Raw genomic sequence first — 23,652 nt, forward strand, 5'->3', positions numbered from 1 at the left:
GTAACTTTATCCAGCCAGTTAGGAGCTGATTTCACTCTTGGTGCAGAAGCAGATAAATCACCAGATCTTCCACAGTTCAGCTCTTGACAGATCAGACTCACTGTGTCTCTGTCCATCTGGTTCCAGCACACATTACCCCAGGATCCATTGTAGAAGACCTCCACATTCCCTTCACAGCCCTCAGTTAACCTGATCTCTTTAAACTCTAGATAGAAATGCAAAAATACCACTAAAAGAAAAGCTAAATTGAAAACAATGGGCACTATGGACAAATGAATATACTATGAATATGTTATATTAATTTTAATGGGAAAAATTAATCAGCATGTTTGCCTGAGCACACGACTCCTACATCCTCCTTGTGTATGCAGTCATGTTTTCCCCAGCCTGAAGAAGAGCAGCTCCACAGGGACGTCTCATTCCCCTCACACTCCACCTCATCCAGCCATATGTGTCCAGAACCAGGACCAAACCAGGCTGGTACCTGCTGGTTACTGAGGGCCACTCCACACTGCAGCTGTCTGCACACCACATGGGCATCTTTAATATCCCAGGAGTCATCACACACTGTCCCCCATGAGCCGCTGTGAAAAACCTCCAGCCTCCCTGCACAGTCTCCCCCAGAACCCACCAGCCTGATGGACCCACAACCTGATATTCAGAGACAGAAAAACAGTGATTGTACATACATATTTCTGATCACTAATAACTGAAGAATCTTCCCAGATGTTGATTTTCTCACCAGTGTTCTTTACTGACAGATGTTGTGTGGAGCTGCATTTGAGAGTTTGTGAAGAGCTGCAGTTCCTCAGATGAGCTTTACTGTCTGGAGAGAGTGTTTATTTGTCATGTAATATTTATCTAAAATATGCTACATTTGTTAAAATGTGTAGTTTTATTCTGAAACCAGACTTCAGTGTGGTGTGAATGTGCTCACTTGAGCAGATGACTCCAACATCTCGTCTGTGAGAACATTCAGCTCGACTCCATGAAGAGATGGAACATTCTGAGAGTTTTGTTTCATTCCCATCACAATCAAACACATCAGCCCAGATTTCACCACTTCCCTCTCCAAACCAGTCTGATCCCACAACAGACACAGCAATCCCACAATTCAGCTGTCTACAGAGGACACTGGCAGCTCTCATATCCCAGCATGCATCACACACTGTTCCCCATTTATCGAGATACTGAAGCGCCACTCTTCCAGAACAAGAGTCTGAACCATTCACCAGCCTGAGATCTGTGTAACCTGGACAAACAACTGACTCTTTCAAACAGTATGAAACTAAAGTTAAAATAATTGAACAAAACAACAGCAGTATATTACATGTGTATGTAATTTATCTAAAGAGATGACAAATGTTAATACTCAACCAGAACAGATCACTCCCACATCATTGTCATGAGAACAGCTGTGTTTCTGTGAAGATGATCGTGAACAGACATCTATCTGAGACTCATTTCCTCTGCACTGAATCTCCTCTGACCAAACACGGCCTTTTCCTTTACCAAAAGCAGCTGCTCCCAGCACCTGTACAGGAGCCCCACAGTCCAGCTGTTTACACACAACCTCTGCATCCTGCTGGTCAAAGACAGCGTCACACACTGAACCCCATCCTTCTGTATGAAGCATCTCCACTCTCCCAGAGCACAGGTGAAGCCCGTCCACAAGTCGAAGTCCTTGTCCTGAGATGTTGAAATATAAGAAGAGATTATTAATGAAACATCTCTACTCAGCTGGAGGACTAGAGAAACTATCATTACATTTTGACATTTTTTTTTTCAAATGTATGAATATAATTAATTCACTATGTTCGTTTCACTTAGTTTTGTCGTGGCCACGGTTGTTTGTGTAAACCAACCTGCATAACTGTAGACACTTTCGATTATCAGAGAAGGATTTCTTAATATTTTAATTTGAATTAAGAAAATATTACATGAGTTGTTGTATTATTGTGAAGAACAGAAGGAAAATATTGGAATTTAAGTGTGATTAATGTACATGCCCCCTTAATCTGAATGAATGGGTGTTGCTTAATTAAATTAAGGTGTACAGTGGATGGGGATATGACCAATGCAACCAGTAACTGTTTAAGCACAAAAAAAAAAAAAACTCCTTTGAATCTCATTCAGTTACTGTTACCTACCCTTTTAAAATACATTTTGTAGTTGTCTATCGACCCCCAGGACCACTGGGTAACTTTTTGGATGAATTAGATGTGTTGCTCTCAACCTTTTCTGAGGATGGTACTCCCCTAGTTAAGCTTGGCGATTTCAACATCCATCTAGATAAACCTCTGTTTGCTGATTTCCACACTCTGCTTGCCTCTTTTGATCTCAACGGAGTGTCAACTACTGCTACTCACAAATCAGGCAACCAACTGGACCTTATTTATACACGACACTGCTCTACTGATCATGTTCTGGTTACTCCACTGCACACGTCGGATCACTTCCTCCTAACTCTTAACCTCAACATGGTCTCTGCCACATTACTTACCCCTCCACATGTCATCTTTCGACGTAACCTACGCACACTTTCACCCACCCGGCTATCTGCAATGGTTTCATCTTCACTTCCTTCCCCTAAACTGTTTGCATCTTTGGATGCTAACAGTGCTACTGATACTTTCTGCTCCACTCTTGCATCTTGTTTAGACACTGTTTGTCCCTTATCTTCCAGACCAGCCCGTAACACCCCTTCTGTCCCTTGGTTATCTGATGTTCTTCGCGAACACCGTTCTAAGCTTAGAGCTGCTGAAAGGGTGTGACGCAAATCCAAAAATACTATTGACCTTAATGTGTATCAGTCACTCCTATCTTCCTTCTCTGCTAATGTCTTCACTGCTAAAATGACATACTACCATAACAAAATTAACAATTCGTCTAACTCTCGCATGCTTTTTAAAACATTTTCCTCACTTCTTTGTCCTCCTCCTCCACCTCCTGCTTCATCTCTAATAGCTGATGACTTTGCAACATTTTTCATTAATAAAATTAAACACATTAGTGCACAATTTTCCACACCACAATCAGTCAAGCTTATATCACCAGCAAACATACACTCATTTACATCCTTCTCTTCACTCTCTGAGGCAGAAGTCTCAAAACTCATCCTTTCTAATCACCCTACTACTTGCCCACTTGATCCTATTCCATCTCATCTCCTTCAAGCCATTTCTCCTGCAGTTGTACCTGCACTCACTCACATCATCAACACATCCCTCCACACTGGTGTTTTTCCCTCATCATTTAGACAGGCACAAATAACTCCACTACTTAAGAAACCCAACCTCAACCCATCTCTTTTACAGAACTACAGACCAGTTTCCCTTCTTCCTTTCATTGCAAAAACACTTGAACGAGCTGTGTTCAACTAAGTCTCTACGTTTCTCACAAACAACAACCTCCTTGACAGCAACCAATCTGGCTTCAGAAGTGGGCATTCAACTGAGACAGCCTTGCTCTCAGTTGTTGAAGCTCTAAGACTGGCAAGAGCAGAATCCAAATCTTCAGTACTTATCCTGCTTGATCTGTCCGCTGCTTTTGACACGGTTAACCACCAGATCCTCCTATCAACCCTACTGGCAAAAGGCATCTCAGGAACCACACTTCAATGGTTTGAGTCCTACCTATCAGATAGGTCCTTCAAAGTATCTTGGAGAGGTGAGGTGTCCAAGTCACAACATCTAACTACTGGGGTGCCTCAGGGATCAGTTCTGGGACCACTTCTCTTCTCTGTCTACATGGCATCATTAGGTTCTGTCATTCAGAAACATGGCTTTTCATACCACTGCTATGCTGATGACACTCAACTCTACCTCTCATTCCATCCTGATGATCCGACGGTTGCTATTCGCATCTCAGCTTGTCTAACAGACATTTCTTCCTGGATGATGGACCATCACCTTCAACTCAACCTTGCCAAGACAGAACTGCTTGTGATTCCAGTAAACCCATCGTTTCATCACAATTTCAACATCAAGTTAGGCACATCAACCATAACTCCTTCAAAAACAGCTAGAAGCCTTGGAGTTATGATTGATGATCAGCTGACTTTTTCAGACCACATTGCTAAAACTGTCCGATCCTGCAGATTTGCTTTATTCAACATCAATAAGATCAAGCCCTTTCTTTCGAAACATGCAGCACAACTCCTTGTTCAAGCTCTTGTTCTGTCCAGGCTGGACTATTGCAATGCCCTCTTGGCAGGTCTTTCAGCCAATTCTATCAAACCTTTACAATTAATTCAGAACGCGGCAGCAAGATTAATTTTTAATGAGCCAAAAAGAATACACGTCACACCTCTGTTTATCAATTTGCACTGGCTTCCAATAGCTGCCCGCATAAAATTCAAGGCATTAATGTTTGCCTACAAAACTACCACTGGCTCGGCACCCATTTACCTAAATTTGTTACTTCAGACTTATGTGCCCTCTAGAAGCTCGCGTTCTGCAAGTGAACGTCGCTTGATTGTGCCATCCCAAAGAAGCACAAAGTCACTTTTACGGACTTTTAAATTAAATGTTCCCTCCTGGTGGAATGACCTCCCCAACTCAATCCGAGCAGCTGAGTCCTTAGCCATCTTCAAGAATCGGCTGAAAACACATCTCTTCCATCTTTATTTGACCCTCTAACTTTAACACTCACTATTCTAATTCTATTCTTTAAAAAAATCTACCTACCTTTCTAATCTTTTTGTATTCTATTTTCTTTTAATTTATTATGCAATTGTTTGTGTGTGTGTGTGTGTGTGTGTGTATGTGAAAAGATCTCTAACACTAGCTTGCTCTATTCTTTTTTTATTCTATCGGTTATTTTTTAATTTTTATTATTTAAAATCCCATGCTACGTGTACTGTGTTAACCTAACTGAGACTTGTTATAGCACTTATATATCATTGCTCTCTTTGTTGTTTTTGATTGCTTCCACTGTCCTCATCTGTAAGTCGCTTTGGATAAAAGCGTCTGCTAAATGAATAAATGTAAATGTAAATGTAAAGAGACTATGGGGCTGATTATGTCTGTTGAGAGACACAAGTGATAAAGATTTCCTGTGTATCCTCCTCACCTGATGTGAACTTGTCTGCTTTGCATGTGGACCAATTTCGAATGAAAAAGGGGGGTAACGTGTTTTATGAGATGGTGTTATGTTTTTAACAATTAATAAAAAATTGCGTGTTAACTGCCATCTGAGTGTGATGGTCTCTGCCTCCCCTGAACTCCGTGGGGTTGTTACATTATTGAATTATTTAATTATTATATCTACCACAGGCCTAGGCTATTGGACTGCAGCCTATGCGCGTGATGTAGACAGCATTCGAAAGAAGTTTATTATGAATAATTGTGAAGTAATGAAGTACATATAATGAAAACATTTTTATCTTTCTCAGTCTTGTAAATTCATTAACTGATCATCTTTTTCCCTTAATATTTGTATATTATTAATATTATTATATTAATTATGTATTTGATCTATTTTCCCTTCACATTCATTTTGTAAATAATAGCCTAGTGTAAATGCCTGACATATGCTTTATGATTTACAGAAAATTGTAATGGAAGAGCAGTTTAATGGTTTAATTTAACATATATTTCATTTTGGCTAATTAATAAACTATAATAAGCCTATACATGTCTGTTAATGAATGGATCATTTGCGTAGTTTATTAGTAGATTATAAATACAATCATAAAGTCAAAACATTAATGGTTTAATTGTCAGGCATTTACAAATTTAGCAAAATATATAAGGAATAATTTATGACTTTTTCTAATAATTCAACGGCCCGTCGTTTTATCCATTTCTCATAATCCCAGGTTGCTATGGTCACGCAGAGTTGTTTACACATTAAACTCGTAAACATAAGAATGTTGTTAATCTCAACAAAAAGATCTCGTGAACATGACAAAACTACGAACATGTCCCTCCCGCTCACCGTAGATATGTAATTTTATCTTCCATCTGTAATTTGATAATCTTCATTAAATAAACAATTTAAATAAGATTGTCAGATCAGACTGTCTGAATATACAAAAGACATGACATATTTAATGGTGATTCTCTTCATCATAGTTTATTTTAAGATAATAAGGAATTAAGATATATATAAGAATATATTATTATGAACAAAACAATAAAACAGAGACTGCCTGTTTCATAAGATTGATATTGATGTTTGTAAACACCAGCATAAATATGTTATTGTTTGTGTGTGAATTATGAAAGAGAGTGATGAAATAACAGACTGAGGTTTGGAGCAGCTTACCTGAACAGATGACACCAGCATCTTCATCATGATCACAGCCCTGTGTGCCGTATGATGTACAGTCTTTCAGTGCAGTCTCTGATCCACTACATCCTATAAGAGCCATTGAAATTGGTCCTGATCCTTGTCCAAAGTGAGCTTCATTTGTTGCTTTTACAGCCGTCCCACAGTCCAGCTCTCTACACACCACTGCAGCATCAGTCATATCCCAGCCATCATGACACACTGTTCCCCACTGACCATCATTATAAACCTCCACTCGACCAGCACAGGGATTACTGCCATTCACCAACCTCACACTCACACTGTCTACACCTGAGAGAGAGAGAATCAGTGAACATACCAAACATAGTATGCAGTTAAGTGTAACATTACATGTAAATTATTTCAGCTCATTTTAAAGAATAGATTACCCCTTGACTCTGAGTATGTACCTACCAGAGGTGATAAGTTTTACCATATAACACAGAAACATCAGCATCAGACAGTTCTCCATCTTCTCCTTCAGCTCGACACACACTACTTCATCAACTCAGAGCACAGCACAAGTTTCTCGTCTGCTCCTCAAACACACTGAAGAAACTGGCTCCTGTCAGCCCCCTAAAGAGAGAGAGAGACTCACAGCTGCCAATGACACTCACTGTTCCCTTATTAGACACAACAGAGGAAATCATCAAACACAATCAGTGACAAATCAGAAAGCAGCATTTTGATTTTCTCCATATATATCAATAAAGTGTGAGCGCTGATGAGCGGGACTCCTCCTCCAGCGTGAAGAGACACTTCACTGAGGACAGACTCGTGTCAGTCAGAAGTCAGTGTGGAGATAAAGTCACACTAAACTTAAAGTAGACTGATTCGTTTACAGTTTTATTTGACATATTTGGCCTTTGCAGTTGGACTGCAGTATTTTTGCAGTATCCAAGTGCTGAATATACACAAACATACAGTACTATTCAGTATTCAGCTCAATACTGTTCTTTCAGTACATGGGCCTATTCAGTATATTCACCTTACTCTGTTGCAATTACTATACTTTTTCATATAAAATTGCAAAATTGTTTACTCAATACAATATACTTTTTTCCTGTAATGTTCTGGGTGCTGTGTTCTCCATTTTTTCCTGTAGTGTCTAATAAATGCTCTGTAGTGTTTTATGATTCACTCGTGTGTGATCTGAGAGCACCAGTTGATTTTAAGTGCATGTGAAATTGTTTTGCAATGATTGTTTGATTTTAATGGAAGAGTCAGAGGTTTTGTGAATTTAGTTTGAGCATTTGGATTTCTGTTTTTGAGAAAATGAGTGATGGTTTCAAGAAATGTGTTTTCGAAATTCTGAAAAACTGTAAATGCCAGCTAAATGAATTATATATTTTTTTATTTCATTTTTGCATTCAGAAAAGGTCCAGATAGATTTCAACCTATAGGGATACCTCCACTGGATGGACAATTTCACATGTATATATTTTCAAAATACAAAATATTTTATTTAAATACATTTTTCCACACTGCATTTTGTATTTTATAATAAATAAATGTTCATGTACAGTATTTATGCCCATCTCTGATGCTGACATCACCTGCTGCACTTTTAACCAATCACTAAGAATCAGGATTCAGACTTAATGATTTATGAGTGATGGGTATTTAGCATGATAAGGGATAAAATTGTGATTTTTTTTGTAAATGTATAGCCAATCACTTGGAAGGCAGGCTTGTAACCTTTAGTCAAAAAAGCTTAATGGCTAATGCTAACACTGCGGCTATAGATATTGTCACGGGGTGAAGAATCACATGACAGAAAGGAGTGCAAGGTAAGGCCCCGGAGGGTGGATTTATTTGAGAGAGTTCAGTGTTCAGGAGTGGGAAGTGCTGGTGCGCTGATCGTGGTGGTGTCCCAGGTGCGGCGTGTCCGTGTGTAGGGGGTGCTGATCGGTCATGAGCTTTCTGCATGGAACACGGAGAACAGCGTTAGCATCCAGTCTTCTGGAGTGATCACTCACTTGTGCATCAGTGGCTTGATTGTCGGCAGCCGTGACCGATCGGCCGGTGATGAGGTTTCCAGGTGCTCCTCTTGCGTTTCCAGGGCGACGCTGATGAGGCCTCGGGACACGCGTCACCCATCCCCCCCCCCCCCCCCCCCCAAGCGTTGTCCTGGTCCTCTTGTACAACGGGGAGATTGGGGGTGGGTGGGGAGTGTGCCCTGACAGACTTGCGAAATCTGACCAAATCCTGGAGAGTCCATCGGCATTGGCGTTTGCCGTCCCGGCTCGGTGTTGTACGCTGAAGTGGAAGTCCTGGAGCGACAGGAACCACCGCGTTACCCGGGCATTGGTGTCTTTCGCCCGGGCCATCCACTGCAAAGGGGCATGGTCAGTAATTAAGGTAAATTTCCTTCCCAATAGATAATACCTCAGCTCCAGGACTGCCCACTTGACGGCCAACGCCTCCCTCTCTACCGTGGCATAGCGCTGTTCCGTGGGGGTCAGCTTCCGGCTGATGTAGATTACGGGATGTTCCTGGCCGTCCTGGACCTGGGAGAGGACGGCTCCCAATCCTGTGTCTGAGGCATCTGTCTGCAACAGAAAGGGACAGTTAAAGTCCGGGGCCCGCAGGACTGGCTCCGACGTGAGGGCTGTCTTGATCTGACGGAACGCCTCTTCCTCCGCAGGGCCCCAGGATGGCTTCTCTGGCTGCCCCTTTCTGGTCAAGTCTGTCAGGGGGGCTGCTAAGGAGGAGAAGCTAGGTATGAAGCAATGGTAATACCCTGCCAACCCCAGGAAGGCCCATACCTGAGTCTTGGAGCTGGGACGTGGTGCTGAGAGGATGGCTGTTACCTTCTTCTGCTGGGGTTTAATCAGGACGCAGTCCACCTGGAACCCCAGATACTTGGCCTCGGTACGGGCGAGGTGGCACTTCCGGGGATTGGCCGTAAGTCCAGCCCTCCGCAGTTCTCCTAACACCCTCCGGAGCTGCTCTAGGTGGTCCTCCCACCGCTCGGAGTGGACAACAACATCGTCCAGGTAGGCGGCAGCGTAGGCTTGATGGGGCCGCAGGAGGATGTCCATCATGCGCTGGAAGGTTGCCGGCGCCCCGTGCAGGCCGAACGGGAGGGTCCGGTATTGCCAGTGGCCACTTGGGGTGGAGAAGGCGGTCTTGGCGTCCTCTGTGAGTCCGACTTGCCAGTACCCTTTGGTCAGGTCGAGGGTGGAGATATACCGGGCCCTCACGAGTCGGTCGAGGAGTTCGTCCACCCTGGGCATTGGATAGCCGTCGAACTCCGAGATCTCGTTTAGGCGGCGGTAGTCATTACAGAACCGGAGGGTGCCATCGGGCTTCGGGACCAGGACGATGGGGCTGGACGAGGGGCTCCGGGATGGTTCGATCACCCCTAACTTCAACATCTCCTTAACTTCCTCCTCGATGGCGTGTCGCCGAGCCTCCAGGACACGATGGGGCCGCTGCCTCACGATGAGTCCTGGTGGTGTCCGGATGTCGTGCTGTACCACGTTGGTCCGCCCAGGGAGGGGGGAGAACACATCGGGGAACTGACCGACCAGGTGCTGCAGCTCCGTCTTCTGGGCGGCGGACAGTTGGGGCTCCATGTCCACAACCACGGGAGAGGAGGTGGCAAGGCCGGAGAGCTGGGTCCGGGTTCAAATCCACTTTTTTAACAGGTTGATAAGGTACAACTGGCTTTCCCGTCTTCGCCTTCGGCCTGCCTGGAGGGCGGCGAGCTCGCGTTCCGTCTCCCCTTGAAGCCTGGCAAGGTGTTCAGCAATTTGTTGCTGGCGGATGCTGACCTCGGTGAGGTGTTTAATAAGTTCTTCCATGATGAGGTGGAGGAGAGCCCGCCTGCATGGGGAAAGGGAGAAAAGAAGCAGCGGTGAAGTAACAAAATAATAATTTTTTTTTTTTTTTTTTAAGGGAGGTGGCTGTCGGTGACTCTTCACGCTTCTGCCCGCATTCTCCACCAGTGTCACGGGGTGAAGAATCACACGACAGCAAGGAGTGCAAGGTAAGGCCCCGGAGGGTGGATTTATTTGAGAGAGTTCAGTGTTCAGGAGTGGGAAGTGCTGGTGCGCTGATCGTGGTGGTGTCCCAGGTGCGGCGTGTCCGTGCGTAGGGGGTGCTGATCGGTCACGCGCTTTCTGCAAGGGAACACGGAGAACAGCGTTAGCATCCAGTCTTCTGGAGTGATCACTCACTTGTGCATCAGTGGCGGCGGCTTATGTAGCCGTGACCGATCGGCCGGTGATGAGGTTTCCAGGTGCTCCTCGTGCGTTTCCAGGACGATGCTGATGAGGCCTCGGGACACGCGTCACAATATGTATTGGTGGTACACAAGAAAGGAGAGAGGCCACTGTATGATTGGCTGAGGTGCCTTACATGAATGGATATTAATACAGACATTTAAGTTGAATAAACAAATTCAGAAACAGCAACTTGTGTCAACTAAACTACAAAATCTTTTATATGGTTTAGGACTGAACTTCCCTACCCCCGCCTAAGAACAACAGAATGGCGATTTATACCTTCATTTATCTGTTCACTGTGTACTGGTCACTCAGTATCTGATGGTAATGTAAGTTCATTAGTCTGAACGTTTTTGAGTGTAACAATTCACTTAGGATAAGAATCGATTTAGAATTTTCTTTATTTTATTTTATTCTTATTTTTGCATTCAGAATAGGTCCAGACAGATTTCAGCCTACAGGGAGGAGTTTTAAGCTGTGAATTGTTTTGTTGGCCAATAATCAATTTAAATTGCTTAAAATCATCTGATTGTGTTACTTTCATGTTGTGGTAATTTAATAATTAATGCTTGTTTTATTATGCCTGCATGTGTAGCAGTTCTTAAGAGCTGAAAAGTTGATGAAAAGTAAAACCAAGAAGGACCTGTCCAAGGACCTGCAGAGAGAGATAATGCTAAATATTCAAACTCAGTGTAAATTATTCAGTTTCAACTGAATATATTGTATCGTATATAAATATACAAAAATGAATAAAACTTGAAAAAAAAAGATTTTTATATTTCATTCTTTAAGTATAATTGTATTTTTTCAACATTTATTTTTTATTTATAAATTTATTTCCATATTTATATATTTTATATATGTATTTATGCCACATTTGAATAAATGTGAAAATATATAAATGTTGACAAATACACATATGAATAAAATGAAAATGAATAAGTGTATAAATAAAAATAAATAAAAATGTGTAAAAATTATACATATTTAACAAAATATAGAAATAAATATATATATATATATATATATATCAGTTTGAGTTTTAATAAGCACTTTATCTGAACCCAGTTATTTGATAACAATAATTTAATCAGTCTATCAGATTTTGTTTCGAAATACTATTTTACAGTATCCAGGAAATAATTTAATATAGCTTTCAATCTCTTAGAAAATCTGTAGGCTCTTTAGCAACAATAATAACGGCTCAATGATTTCTGTTGAATTCAATGATTGGATTGGAATTATCTGCTCATGAACTCAGTACTTTCTGTGGTGAAGCTGAGGGCTGTTACATCACTGATGGTCATTGTGTTTATATTTAGGATGTTTTGATTGTCACATATATTTGACTTCAGGGATCATGTAATCTCTTATTGACATACAAAAACCTTTTGTTTTTTTTTGCTATTAACAAGGCCAAAATAATCCAACAAAATCTACAAAGGCATAACAGATTTAATACAAAAATGGGAAAAAATATAAAAACCTGAGATTTGACATATCAATAACAATATTGATATATCAATAACTCAGCATTTTTTCAGATGTGTTGAAACGAAGCAGTGGATGACATCATTGAGCCAAATGACCCCCTTCTTTGTCTGACTCCTCCTCCACATCATCATAATCTGTTATTAAAAACTAAATCTTAAATAATTTAAAGTACTGTAAATGAATAAACATTAGAAGTCTAAACAACTGGAAAAATATAAAAAATATATTACATCTAAATAAAGACGTTAATTTATAATTATAAAACACTTAATCACATTTGAAGGATCCCTTTTCCCTTCAATGGCTTGATTACACAGAGTGAATGTCTGATACTCATGTAAACATGAAAATGGCCATAATAAAATGTTGTTCTGTGCATCTCACCTGTTTCCCCTTGAGAGATCCGTCTATTAATGATGACATCATCATAATTCTCTGGTGTGTCCACTGCACATAAAAATAAGTGTCAAAATGATGTGGGAGTAAAATATCTGTAACAATCTGGATTTAAAATATTATATATATTTTAACTGATAAAAAAGTAAAACACCTTTTCTGATATCAGACTTCAGTCCACTCGTCATGACATCATCATAGCTCTCAGGTGTGTCTTCCACAAATTCACACATTCATCAGTCTCACTTTCATTTAATTCACTAAAAAAAAAAATTCTAACTTAATTGTACAGTAATATTTTAAAGTAAAGTGTATTCTTTGCTGTTGTAGAGTAAGAGAGTGACACCTGTCTCATGATCTGGTTTCAGTCCATCAGTGATGACATCATCATAGTATCCCAGTGTGATTTCCTTCACCATCTCTTCTGCATCAACACACAATATGTTTGGATACAAAACCAAAATATGTTCTTTTGGCAGATAGAGAATTTATTAATCATTTGGTGATGAATCATGTGAGCAGTTAAAAACATCTCTGACCTTTTAGGCCACTGTCATTAGTGACATCATCATAATATGCAGTCTTGAACTCTTTTGCTAAAAAGGTAGAACAGACTGTTAATATAAGCAAACTGCAGTATTTAAATAATATTGGGTCAACAATAAAATATGTAATAGAATTGGTTCACTTCACTTAAATATGTAAAAAAAAATTGAAAAAGGTTTGAATAAATATGTGCATCATCTCTCGAACCTGACAGAAGCTCATCAGCATCTTCATACCCAGAATGTAGTTCTTCAGAGATGAGACTCCCTCTTAAAGAAGATCAGAGCAGAAACATGTTCATCATTACAAACAAACTGAATTGTTATTATCTTTTGATCATAAAAAAGACAACTCAAATATTAATTATTCACATTTTAAAATCATTATAGGCAGAAATCCCTTTTTCAACCTGTTAGTAAACACACGAGTATCCTCACATGAACCCATTCCTCACTGCCTTCCAGAAAGACACACACACCTGCACCTACAGTTAGTGTAACATATGAACACCTCCTTATGACAATCTAAAAATACTCACAGTAAGAGACACACACACACTCATAAACATGCACCTGCAGTTCTGTGGTTTTCTGTCAGGAATTCTATGGTTTGAAGCAGGAGGTTTAACAAGACTAATAATAGATGAGCATCAACTGTCTGACAGACTCTTATTAATGCTATTAAATGAGATTGATGGCTCATGTCTCACCCCTCTGAGTGAAGTGATTGTGTTTGTGCTGAATCTCCTCATAAACGGCTTCAGTCATCGTCCTGTGTCTCCTCTTAGAGAGAGCTGTGAGTGTAGACAGACAAACCTGCTGTCAGTTCACAACACATGACTGATCACACACTGAATAAGACACAATATGACAGTCTCTGGATCTCTCCTACCTCTCTTCATCACTCTGTTCTGCTGAATCAGTATAAGCAGTGGCACTAAGAGCAGTAAGAGCACAACTCCCAGAACAATCACAAGCACTGGGGGGACGGAGAGAGTTTGTGGAGGAGAGACTGATGTTGAGCACACTGGAGGAGAAACTGGAGGAGAAGCTGATGTTGTTGTGGCAGGAGTAGAGGACACTGACAAATCTGGCAAAGTAGACAAAAACAGATTACCAATAATGCAAATGATTGATTTAAACACAAATATTATTAGAACTGAGAAAAATGTTGCCTGACCTTCTTGTGTGCACAGTGAGTGTGTTTTTCAGGGAGAGAGGACAGTCCCACAGGTGAATCTCATTCCCTCTGCACTCAACTCTGTTCATCCACACAACACCTTCACCAGCACCAAAGACTGAATTCCCATCAGCCCTCAGTGCTGCTCCACAACCCAGCTGCCTGCAGACCACCTGAGCATCGCTGATGTCCCACTGATCATCACAGACTGAGCCCCACACAGCGTTATGATACACCTCCAGCCTCCCAGAGCACCGGCCCTTACCTCCACTCAGTCTGAGAGCAACATGATCTAAAACACACATCAACCAGCACTGACTGACCAGCTTCAGCAACGTTCACAACAAAGTTTAAAGTTGTGATAATAATACCAAAATCTAAAATAATACAAGTCTCTTGTATGGAGATGGTGAGTTAGAACAGTAGGCTCTGAGGAGACTCGTGTGTCTGATCCTCTGAGATTAAAACATGATAACATTGAATTTACTGCTAAATAGAACAAAATAATTCAAAGAAAAAAAAGATATTTAAACAAACAAAACATGAAAATTTCAAACTGTCTTTAATCAGTTAATATCATCTCACTTGAGCAGGTGATTTTGGCCACTTCATACTTATTACAGTCATTCTGTCCCCAGTGTAAAGATGGAAACAGCTATAAAGTGGAATCATGTTGTGTCCACATCTGAGTGTCTCCTTTACCAAAAGCAGCTGCTCCCAGCACCTGTACAGGAGCCCCACAGTCCAGCTCTCTACACACAACCTCTGCATCCTGCTGGTCAAAGACAGCGTCACACACTGAACCCCATCCTTCTGTATGAAGCATCTCCACACTCCCAGAGCACAGATGAAACCATAAATAATGAAAAGATATAATTAAAGATATAATTAATCTCTAGTCCTCCAGCTGGTCCTAAAACTGGTATTAAATTTTGTCATTTTTTTATTTAATTCACTTAATCTGCACTAATTTTATGTTCGGTTCACTCAGTTTAGTCGAGGCCATGGTTGTTTGCGTAAACAAACCTCCGTGAGCATAGAAACCTGGGATTATCAGAGAAGGATTTATTGATATTTTATTTTGAATTAAGAAATATTTTATTAATTATTATATAAATTATTAAATAATTTATTTATTATATTAACCACAGGCCTAGGCTATCAGACAGTAGCCTATGTGTGTGATGTACAACCCCGATTCCAAAAAAGTTGGGACACTGTACAAATTGTGAGCAAAAAAAGGAATGGAATAATTTACAAACCTCATAAACTTATATTTTATTCACAATAGAATATACAGATCCTTCTCAAAAAAATTGGCATATTGTGATAAAGTTCATTATGCTCCATAATGTAATGATAAAAATTTAACTTTCATATATTTTAGATTCATTGCACACCAACTGAAATATTTCATGTCTTTTATTTTTTTAATACTGATGATTTTGGCATACAGCTCAAGAAAACCCAAAATTCCTATCTCAAGAAATTAGCATATTTCATCCGACCAATAAAAGAAAAGTGTTTTTAATACAAAAAAGGCAACCTTCAAATAATTATGTTTAGTTATGCACTCAATACTTGGTCGGTAATCCTTTTGCAGAAATGACTGCTTCAATGCGGCGTGGCATGGAAGCAATCAGCCTGTGGCACTGCTGAGGTGTTATGGAGGCCCAGGATGCTTCGATAGCGGCCTTAAGCTCATCCAGAGTGTTGGGTCTTGCGTCTCTCAACTTTCTCTTCACAATATCCCACAGATTCTCTATGGGGTTCAGGTCAGGAGAGTTGGCAGGCCAATTGAGCACAGTAATACCATGGTCAGTAAACCATTTACCAGTGGTTTTGGCACTGTGAGCAGGTGCCAGGTCGTGCTGAAAAACGAAATCTTCATCTCCATAAAGTTTTTCAGCAGATGGAAGCATGAAGTGCTCCAAAATCTCCTGATAGCTAGCTGCATTGACCCTGCCCTTGATAAAACACAGTGGACCAACACCAGCAGCTGACATGGCACCCCAGAACATCACTGACTGTGGGTACTGACACTGGACTTCAGGCATTTTGGCATTTCCTTCTCCCCAGTCTTCCTCCAGACTCTGGCACTCTGACATGCAAAATTTGCTTTCATCCGAAAAAAGTACTTTGGACCACTGAGCAACAGTCCAGTGCTGCTTCTCTGTAGCCCATTTCCTGCACACGCCTGTGCACGGTGGCTCTGGATGTTTCTACTCCAGACTCAGTCCACTGCTTCCGCAGGTCCCCCAAGGTCTGGAATCGGTCCTTCTCCACAATCTTCCTCAGGGTCCGGTCACCTCTTCTCGTTGTGCAGCGTTTTTTGCCACACTTTTTCCTTCCCACAGACTTCCCACTGAGGTGCCTTGATACAGCACTCTGGGAACAGCCTATTCGTTCAGAAATTTCTTTCTGTGTCTTACTCTCTCGCTTGAGGGTGTCAATGATGGCCTGCTGGACAGCAGTCAGGTCGGCAGTCTTACCCATGATTGCGGTTTTGAGTAAATGAACCAGGCTGGGAGTTTTTAAACAGGTGTTTAGAGTTAATTAGTTGATTCAGATGATTAGGTTAATAGCTCGTTTAGAGAACCTTTTCATGATATGCTAATTTTTTGAGATAGGAATTTTGGGTTTTCATGAGCTGTATGCCAAAATCATCAGTATTAAAACAATAAAAGACCTATATAAATATTTCAATATTTCAGTTGGTGTGCAATAAATCTAAAATATATGAAAGTTTAATTTTTATCATTACATTTTGGAAAATAATGAACTTTATCACAATATGCTAATTGTTTGAGAAGGACCTGTAGATAACATATCAAATGTTGAAAATGATACATTTTGAAATGTCATGCCAAATATTGGCTCATTTTGGATTTCATGAGAGCTTCACATTCCAAAAAAGATGGGACAGGTAGCAATAAGAGGCCGGAAAAGTTAAATGTACATATAAAGAACAGCTGGAGGACCAATTTGCAACTTATTAGGTCAATTGACAATATGATTATAAAAAGAGCCTCTCAGAGTGGCAGTGTCTCTCAGAAGTCAAGATGGGCAGAGGATCACCAATTCCCCCAATGCTGCGGCGAAAAAATAGTGGAGCAATATCAGAAAGGAGTTGAAAAATTGAAAATAATTTGAAGTTATCATCTTCTACAGTGCATAATATCATCCAAAGATTCAGAGAATCTGGAACAATCTCTGTGTATAAGGGTCAAGGCCAGAAAACCATACTGGATGCCCGTGATCTTCAGGCCCTTAGACGGCACTGCATCACATACAGGAACGCTACTGTAATGGAAATCACAACATGGGCTCAGGAATACTTCCAGAAAACATTGTCATTGAACACAATCCACTGTGCCATTCGCCGTTGCCGGCTAAAACTCTATAGGTCAAAAAAGGAGCCATATCTAAACATGATCAAGAAGCACAGGCGTTTTCTCTCGGCCAAGGCTCATTTAAAATGGACTGGAAAAGTGGAAAACTGTTCTGTGGTCAGATGGATCAAAATTTGAAGTTCTTTTTGGAAAACTGGGACGCCATGTCATCCGGACTAAAGAGGACAAGGACAACCCAAGTTATTATGAGCGCTCAGTTCAGAAGCCTGCATCTCTGATGGGATGGGGTTGCATGACTGCGTGTGGCATGGGCAGCTTACACATCTGGAAAGGCACCATCAATGCTGAAAGGTATATCCAAGTTCTAAAACAACATATGCTCCCATCCAGACGTCGTCTCTTTCAGGGAAGACCTTGCATTTCCCAACATGACAATGGCAGACCACATACTGCATCAATTACAACATCATGGCTACGTAGAAGAAGGATCCGGGTACTGAAATGGCCAGCCTGCAGTCCAGATCTTTCACCCATAGAAAACATTTGGTGCATCATAAAGAGGAAGCTGTGACAAAGAAGACCAAAGAAGACAGTTGAGCAACTAGAAGCTTTTATTAGACAAGAATGGGACAACATTCCTATTCCTAAACTTGAGCAACTTGTCTCCTCAGTCCCCAGACATTTGCAGACTGTTATAAAAAGAAGAGGGGATGCCACACAGTGGTAAACATGGCCCTGTCCCAACTTTTTTGAGATGTGTTGATGCCATGAAATTTAAAATCAACTTATTTTCCCCTAAAAATCATACATTTTCTCAGTTTAAACATTTGATATGTCATCTATGTTGTATTCTGCATAAAATATTGCAATTTGAAACTTCCACATCATTGTATTTTGTTGGTGTTCTGACCCTAAATAGAGCTGTTCTTGTAAAATGTTCCTGATTTTTCAGCACGTTCAAAACAACTGCTAAGTCTGACCACCAGAGCAGACTGGTCAGGGGTGGCTTTACCACTTTGTGGGCCCTAAGCAAGATCTAAAAAACATTAAGGCATGAGCAGCTGATCTGATATTTGTGTTAACGAGCAGTTTAAGTGGTCAGTGAGTTTATACTGTATTAACATAGAGATAATAAAATGGAAAAAAGAAACCTGCAGTTCCATAATGTTGTTTGTCATCAATGAAGAGGATCTCATAAACTCAGTACTACAGGCAAACAAAAGAATATCAAAAGTAGAAGGACATTATCTTGTGTATTGATGAAACTGCAGTACATCACAGCAGGCAACTGTACTTGTTTTATATTGATAGATATGACATGAGCTGCACTGGGATTTTAATATTCTGTTGTTAAGCATTGTTAACTCATAATCTATTATTATATTATTGCATATGGTGTATAGAGAAGAAATATTTTAAACGTGTTACAGGTTGTTGAATTACAGATATATAACACATAGGGCTGTGAATCTTTGGCAAGGCAGCGATTCGATTCGATTAAATGCTTAGTCAGGGGGCAAATTACAGTAGCATTTATGGTTAGAGAACCATAGGTAAAAAAAAAAAAAAAAAAACCTTTTGTCCATTGTTAAATGCTAGTTTAATGATGCGACCTGGCATACGTAAAAATGTATGTAAGCCAAGTTTTTAAGAGTATTATGTATAAGCTAACATTTTGTCACACCAGGGGCGTAGCCATAATTTCAGAAGTGACAGAAATGTCAAATACAATCATTTTATGTATGTAGCCTATATAATAATAATAATTATTATTATTATTTATTTATTTATTTTTACAAGGAATTATCTTCTTTTTTAATTACTTTTAATTAGCTGTAATAAATCAAATACACTGCTGGACAATAATCAATCATTTGTAATCAATATTTTTTTCCTAATGGCAGTTTTATGATTGTTTTATATACTAGGCTACATTTAATTAGCAATTATTTAAAATTTCTGCACAGAATAAGGTAGAAAATATACTTTATAGTTTCTGTACTGTAATAAATGTCAATTAGCACTGCATCATTCATAAATTGTGGGTTTCATCAGTTCATTCTGCTTTTATTCAGTTTAGCTGCAGATATAGCCTGGCACGTCTATGAGAGCGACATCGCTTCTCTTTCAGTGTGAAAACGCCTTCATCTCTATTTAACTTTTCCTCTCCATCAGCGAATGATTCTGAGAGAAAACGTGCCAGATGTCTGTTTGCTAATGAAACAAACGCTACTTTCATGCATCTGATTATCAGATAAATCTCGCGCTCTTATTTCAAGGTCGTTGTTGCTGTGGTTAATTTTAAAAGTTTCCTTCGTATATTCGGTTCATCCGCATTGTTTAAAAACATTTATCATTAAATGGATCTGTGCGTATGATTTAGACACTTACATTTCTGCTCCGTCCATGCAATAAATACAGCTGTCGACGGCTCCGGTAACTCCGTGGGTAAGATGCAGAGAGCCATTGACAAACTACAGAAAAGTTAGCATTACTTGCCACGAGTCCTATAGATCACACGTCAGCAGCGTCAGAGACGAACGGAGCGCGAGCGCGAGCGCGAGCGCAATCCTGTGACAGTCTCAGGCGGTAAACAGTGGAGCGCGTGAAGGACAGATAAGAGGCACGATTCAGAACACTCTTCAAGGTCTCCGTTAATTCGTGCGTGTAGTAATTTAATGTGTATACATTTTGAAAGCATTGAATCGCTATAGATTCGCGATTCATTCGATTCTTAGCATTTTGAATCGATTACTGTCCAAGATCGGTGATTCACGATTCAAAAATCATGTTTCAAGATCGATGCACATGAATCGTCAGGGTTTGTAATCGATGCATCGAGAAAACGAGTGAATCGTTACACCCCTAACAGTACTACAGTAAAAAAGTGTTTTATAAGTAAAATATACTGTAAAAGCCCAGCAGACAAGAAATATGCATAATGTATTTATTTATAACGCCTGATCACATAATATAATAATAGTTGATAGTTGATTTCAGTTGATTGTTACTTATTTTCTTTCTATTGTGAAAGTTACTTATCGCATCCAAAATAAATGTAAGCATTTTTTCAGCATTATCCGCTCATGAACTCAGTACTTTCTGTGGTGAAGCTGAAGGCTGTTACATCACTGATGGTCATTGTGTATATATTTAGGATGTTTTGATTGTCACTGTGTTTTGCTTTATAATGTAAGATCATACATTTGACTTCAAGGATCATGTAATCTCTTATTGACGAACAAAATCAATAATGGAGGCATAACAGATTTAATACAAAAAATGGGGGGAACCCTGAGATTTGACATCAATAACAATATCGATATATCAATAACCCAGACTTTGTTCAGATGTGTCAAACCGAAGCAGTGGATGACATCATTGAGCCAAATGACCCCCTTCTTTGTTTGACTCCTCCTCCAGATCATCATAATCTGTTATTTGAAACAAAATCTTTAATCATGTCAAATACTGTAATTGAATAAATATCTTAAATCTAAACTACTCTAAAAATATTACAAATATTAAATCTGAATAAGTTATAGTAACTTACTCAACAGGTTTGTCACATCTTCACTGACACTCATGACATCATCATAGTCCTCCTGAACTCTCTCTGATCAAAAATGACATAAAAACATCTCATATCAGTTTATAAAAAACTGTATCACATTTGAAAGATCCCCTTTCCCTTCAGTGACTACACAGAGCGAATATCTGATACTCATGTAAACATGAAAAGGGCGATAAAAATGTTGCTCTAAGCATCTCACCTGTTTCCCCTTGAGAGATCCGTCTATTAATGATGACATCATCATAATTCTCTGGTGCGTCCACTACACATAAAAATAGGAGTCAATTATTTTTTTTTTTTTAATTGTTAAAGTAAAACACCTTTGTTGATATCAGCGTTCAGTCCGGTCGTCATGACATCATCATAGCTCTCAGGTGTGTCTTCTACAAATTCACACATTCATCACAGAAACATATTCATTACATTAAAAAACAATTTGAAATAACGGTCTTAATTTAATTTAAAAGTATATTCTATGCTGTTGTAGAGTAAGAGAGTGACACCTGTCTCACGATCTGGTTTCAGTCCATCAGTGATGACATCATCATAGTATCCCAGTGTGACTTCCTTCACCATCTCTTCTGCATCAACACACAATATAAACTTTTAATATAAAGTAAACAGCATTATTTTAATAGTATTGGGCCATTAATCAAATGTCAAATTATTATCTCACTTCACTTATTTATTTATTAATTTATGTGAATTCATTAAAAAGGAGTCTGTTTTGAGTGAAATGTGGAGTGAATGTGTGCTTCATCTCTCGAACCTGAGAGAAGCTCATCAGCATCTTCATACCCAGAATGCAGTTCTTCAGAGATGAGACTTTCTGTTAAAGAAGAGCAGAGCAGTCAGAAACATGCTCATCATTACAAACAAACTGAATCCTCATTTCCTTAATTATTATGTAGACAACACAGCACAAATATTAATTATTCACATTTAAATAATTATAGGCAGAAATCCATTTTGGGCCTATTAACAAACACACAAGTATCCTCACATGAACCCATTCCTCATTATGGAAATCTAAAAATACTCACAGGAAGAGATACTTACTGACACACACACACACACACACACAAACACACACACATATACATATATATATATATATATATATATATATATATATACACACATAAACATGCACCTGCAGCTCTGTGGTTTTCTGTCAGGAATTCTGTGGTTTGAAGCAGGAGGTTTAACAGGACTAATAATAGATGAACATCAACTGTCTGACAGACTCTTATTAATGCTATTAAATGAGATTGATGGCTCATGTCTCACCCCTCTGAGTGAAGTGATTGTGTCTGTGCTGAATCTCCTCATAAACGGCTTCAGTCATCGTCCTGTGTCTCCTCTTAGAGAGAGCTGTGAATGTAGACAGACAAACCTGCTGTCAGTTCACAACACATGATTGATCACACACTGAATAAGACACAATATGACAGTCTCTGGATCTCTCCTACCTCTCCTCATCACTCTGTTCTGCTGAATCAGTATAAGCAGTGGCACTAAGAGCAGTAAGAGCACAACTCCCAGAACAATCACAAGCACTGGGGGGACGGAGAGAGTTTGTGGAGGAGAGACTGATGTTGAGCGCACTGCAGGAGAAACTGGAGGAGAAGCTGATGTTGTTGTGGCAGGAGTAGAGGACACTGACAAATCTGGCAAAACAGACACAAACACATATACAATAATGCAAATGATTAATTTAAACAAATATTATTAGCACTGAAATGATCCAGAATTTTTTCCTGACCTACACAATTGACTGTAACAAGATTCTTGCGCGCACATTCAGTGTGGTTTTTCAGGGAGAGAGAACAGTCCCACAGGTGAATCTCATTCGTCTGCATTGACCTTCGGTTCATCCACACAACACCTTAACCAGAACCAAAGACTGAATTCCCATCAGCCCTCAGTGCTGCTCCACAACCCAGCTGCCTGCAGACCACCTGAGCATCGCTGATGTCCCACTGATCATCACAGACTGAGCCCCACACAGCGTTATGATACACCTCCAGCCTCCCAGAGCACCGGCCCTTACCTCCACTCAGTCTGAGAGGAACATGATCTAAAACACACACATCAACCAGCAATGAGCAGCTTCAGCAACATTCAGTACAAAACACACAATGAAACTGATCCGAGATGTCTTTAAATGTATCATTTGACCTCTTGTTTTTGTTTATATGCACATATTTCAATAATTTATTTGAAAAAGTTAAAAAAGTTATTCACTTAAATTTTAATTTTTTGTCCAAAACTTACTTGAACACTGTTTCTGTTGAGGAGATGGAAAGACAAAACATGTCAGACGACTCCGAGGAGACTCTTGATTCTCCTCATCTGAGATTAAAACATGAAGAGAACATTATGATACGTCATCTCTCAATGAAACATCAATGTGAAAAAAAAAACGTATAAATTAAGCATCATAAATCATTTTAGGCTCTCCATCAGCTCAGCTCAGCTTTATAAAGATATAAACATTGTGTTTAAAGAAATATGATTAGTGAGACCATTTTACATGATTTAAATATTATCTCACTTGAGCAGGTGATTTTGGCCACTTCAT

At 39.7% G+C, this 23,652-nt stretch overlaps 1 protein-coding gene across 1 annotated transcript in view; it reads right to left on the reverse strand.

Annotated features, from left to right (window-relative positions):
* The window catches only part of LOC132105642 (antigen WC1.1-like), a 118,041-nt gene extending 96,390 nt beyond the window's left edge, over window positions 1-21,651 (reverse strand). The window contains exons 1-6 of the mRNA XM_059510927.1: window positions 21,572-21,651; window positions 21,389-21,451; window positions 21,268-21,330; window positions 21,048-21,110; window positions 6,709-6,870; window positions 6,271-6,579 (exon numbers count right to left, since the gene is read on the reverse strand). Of these exons, the coding sequence (XP_059366910.1) occupies window positions 6,271-6,579; window positions 6,709-6,766 (367 nt within the window). The 5' untranslated portion in view covers window positions 6,767-6,870; window positions 21,048-21,110; window positions 21,268-21,330; window positions 21,389-21,451; window positions 21,572-21,651. The remainder of the gene's footprint in view (window positions 1-6,270; window positions 6,580-6,708; window positions 6,871-21,047; window positions 21,111-21,267; window positions 21,331-21,388; window positions 21,452-21,571) is intronic.
* Between the last annotated feature and the right edge of the window lie 2,001 nt (window positions 21,652-23,652).

Source organism: Carassius carassius, chromosome 26 (assembly GCF_963082965.1).
Source record: "Carassius carassius chromosome 26, fCarCar2.1, whole genome shotgun sequence".
Taxonomy (NCBI): domain Eukaryota; kingdom Metazoa; phylum Chordata; class Actinopteri; order Cypriniformes; family Cyprinidae; genus Carassius; species Carassius carassius.